Source organism: Alosa pseudoharengus, unplaced genomic scaffold (genome assembly GCF_046254945.1).
Source record: "Alosa pseudoharengus isolate Yale_2024_CS ecotype anadromous, Long Island Sound unplaced genomic scaffold, YU_APseudo_1.1 YU_APseudo_1.1_scf_1, whole genome shotgun sequence".
Classification (NCBI taxonomy): domain Eukaryota; kingdom Metazoa; phylum Chordata; class Actinopteri; order Clupeiformes; family Clupeidae; genus Alosa; species Alosa pseudoharengus.
The window spans coordinates 58,270,160-58,272,659 of record NW_027468564.1 but is presented as its reverse complement, the minus strand read 5'-3'; the positions used below and the strand labels follow the sequence as shown (position 1 = coordinate 58,272,659).

At 49.1% G+C, this 2,500-nt stretch overlaps 1 protein-coding gene across 3 annotated transcripts in view; it reads right to left on the bottom strand.

Moving 5' to 3' along the window:
- Positions 1-2,500, bottom strand: part of pkd1a (polycystic kidney disease 1a) — a 76,781-nt gene that overhangs the window by 51,024 nt on the left and 23,257 nt on the right. For all 3 annotated transcript variants that reach the window (XM_076295394.1, XM_076295403.1, XM_076295410.1), the window contains 2 exons: positions 1,613-1,893; positions 878-1,265 (listed from right to left, as the gene is read on the bottom strand). In XM_076295394.1, the coding sequence (XP_076151509.1) occupies positions 878-1,265; positions 1,613-1,893 (669 nt within the window). The remainder of the gene's footprint in view (positions 1-877; positions 1,266-1,612; positions 1,894-2,500) is intronic.

Sequence of the window (2,500 nt, the reverse complement as noted above, 5' to 3'; positions counted from 1 at the left end):
TCGCTGTACACCATACTGTGACATATAAAATGTGTGTGTGTGCGTGTGTGTGTGTGTGTGTGTGTGTGTGTGTGTGTGTGTGTGTGTGTGTGTGTGTGTGTGTGTGTGTGTGTGTGCTCTTCATTTGTCCATATCTCTTTATGAATGGCCACCCACTGTCACACACACACACACACACACACACACACCAACACTCACACGCACACACACACACACACACACACACACACGCACACACACACACACACACACGCACACACGCACACACACACACACACACACACACACACACACACACACACACGCTCTCTGGCTCTCTCTCAGTTGGTGGTCATTGTCCAGCAGTCTGCTCCTCTCCTCTGGAGGCCTCTGCTCAGCATCGCGCCTCTAGCTAACGCTGACGGACAGGCCTCAACAGGACTTCAGACAAACAAAACACAGAAGAGACTAATCTCGGGGATGCTGTCACTCCAGCGGCGAGAGGGAGGGCGAGAGCTGGGAGAGGGACAGAGCGGGGTGCCACAGAGCAAAGCTCAAAAGCCAGATGAAAAGATTGCATTTATAGTTTTTTAAAGATACGCTGTTCACTTATCTTCAAACAGACTTGCAGCTTGCTCTCTCATACACATCTACAAACAGAGTCCCCCCCCTGCACACATACTGTACCCAACTGCAGTCATTTTGGAACTATTGCATCCATTGCTGTGCAGCACATGAAACACACAGCTTTGCCTTTGTCAGCGAGTGTATGCAAATGACTATGCTTGTCATGTGTGTGTCTGGGTAAATGTGTATGTGTGTGTGTGTGTGTGTGTGTGTGTGTGTGCGTGTGTGTGTGTGTGGGAGAGTGTGTGTGTATGTTTAAGTCTTGACTAACCTCTTGCCACCTCCTCATCATCCTTCACGATCCTCCAGTCAGCAGAGACTCCAACTCCTCCCCAGTTGACCAGTGTGGTGGTCAGGCTGTGGTTGGCCACTAGTGTCCCCGGGCAGCGCAGCTCCAGACGGGGGGGCAGAGCCACGTCCACCAGCCCTTTCTGCGTGACTTTGGTCTTGCCCGCCGTTATCCCCGCCTCCACCGTGTAGCGTCCAGGCAGCGCGTATTTGTGCCGCACCGTGGAGTTGGGGGTGGAGGTGATGACGCGAGGCGAGAGGTCACCGAAGAGCCAGGAGTAGGAGGCGGAGAGAACAGAGGAGGAAACCGACAGGACAGCCTCGGAGTGGACGCACGCCCGGGGTAAGAAGAGAGAGGCGTTTAAGCCCACCTATAAAGGAGCGACACAGACATCACCTTACGGAAAAGCCATCAGAAGCCGGCCGTGCAGGGAGTAGAGTAGGAGGGGTCAGGTGACTGCCCTCACAACTGGCTACTTAAGTTTGGGTTTCTGTCAAAAGCTCTGGTAGTTTTACTGTAATTCAATAATGTATCTGGATTAAACCTGCTTTGGATTAAATGTATTAGAGCCTTTTTTATTAAAGCACTCTTATTTCATATAGACATGAAAATTACATGCAGAGGTAAAATCTGTGAAAAGACCCCAACTGATTATTAATGATCAATCTCCCAACCAGCAGCGGAGACAAATCCACCATGTTTTGTCCATCCTCTCACCTGGAAGACGTCCGGTGCCACGGTCCAGCCACACTTCTTCATGACCTGGGCGTCTGTGCAGGCGGCCGAGCACTGGGACTCGCTGAGCAGGTTGGGCTCGGAGTTGGTGCTGCACAGGCACTCGCGGTGTGCCCCCAGGCCCCCGTAGCGCTTGTCCTCGTGGAAGCACAGCGTGTTGCACTCCTCCCGCGAGAAGTTCCCCGGCGTGGAGTAGGAGAAGATGACCAGCTCCGAGCTTCCTGTGTGCTGCCCATCCTGCAGGCAACCAGCATAGTTCAGGCCTGAGAGAGAGAGAGAGAGAGAGAGAGAGAGAGAGAGAGAGCAACTTCAGCTGATGTTTCTTCTTTTAATTGAATTATTTTAATTTAATCATCTCGCTGACATTTAAGGTGTCACTGGTATCATTTTGCATATGATAATGACTTCTGCACAACTAATTCAATTTAAATATACAACACTATAAACATTGTCATTCATACCAATAAGGTATGAATTATTGATGGGAGAGCCAGAATAAGAGAAACAAATGAGTGTGGATGAAAGACACTAAGGACAAGCAGACACACAGGGGAAGAGTTCTGCATCTTTTATCCCTTTCAACACATTAGCATAAGACATTAGCATATCAATGCATTCATGCTTCATAGTCTGAGGGCCCATGCATGACAAAGCATTCCATCACTGCAGGAAGAGAAGGTGCTGGACAATAACTGGACAATAACTCACAATCAACATAAACAAGCTATGAGATGTGCTTGAACAGTTGGAATATGGACTTGCTTCTGTCTCATCCAACATTTTTGCCTACTGGGACATCTTGCGGACTGTTATCCCTTATAAAATATGCATACAGAGTAAGTTCTTGCTAAGTTTTTGCCTTTTTAGGTA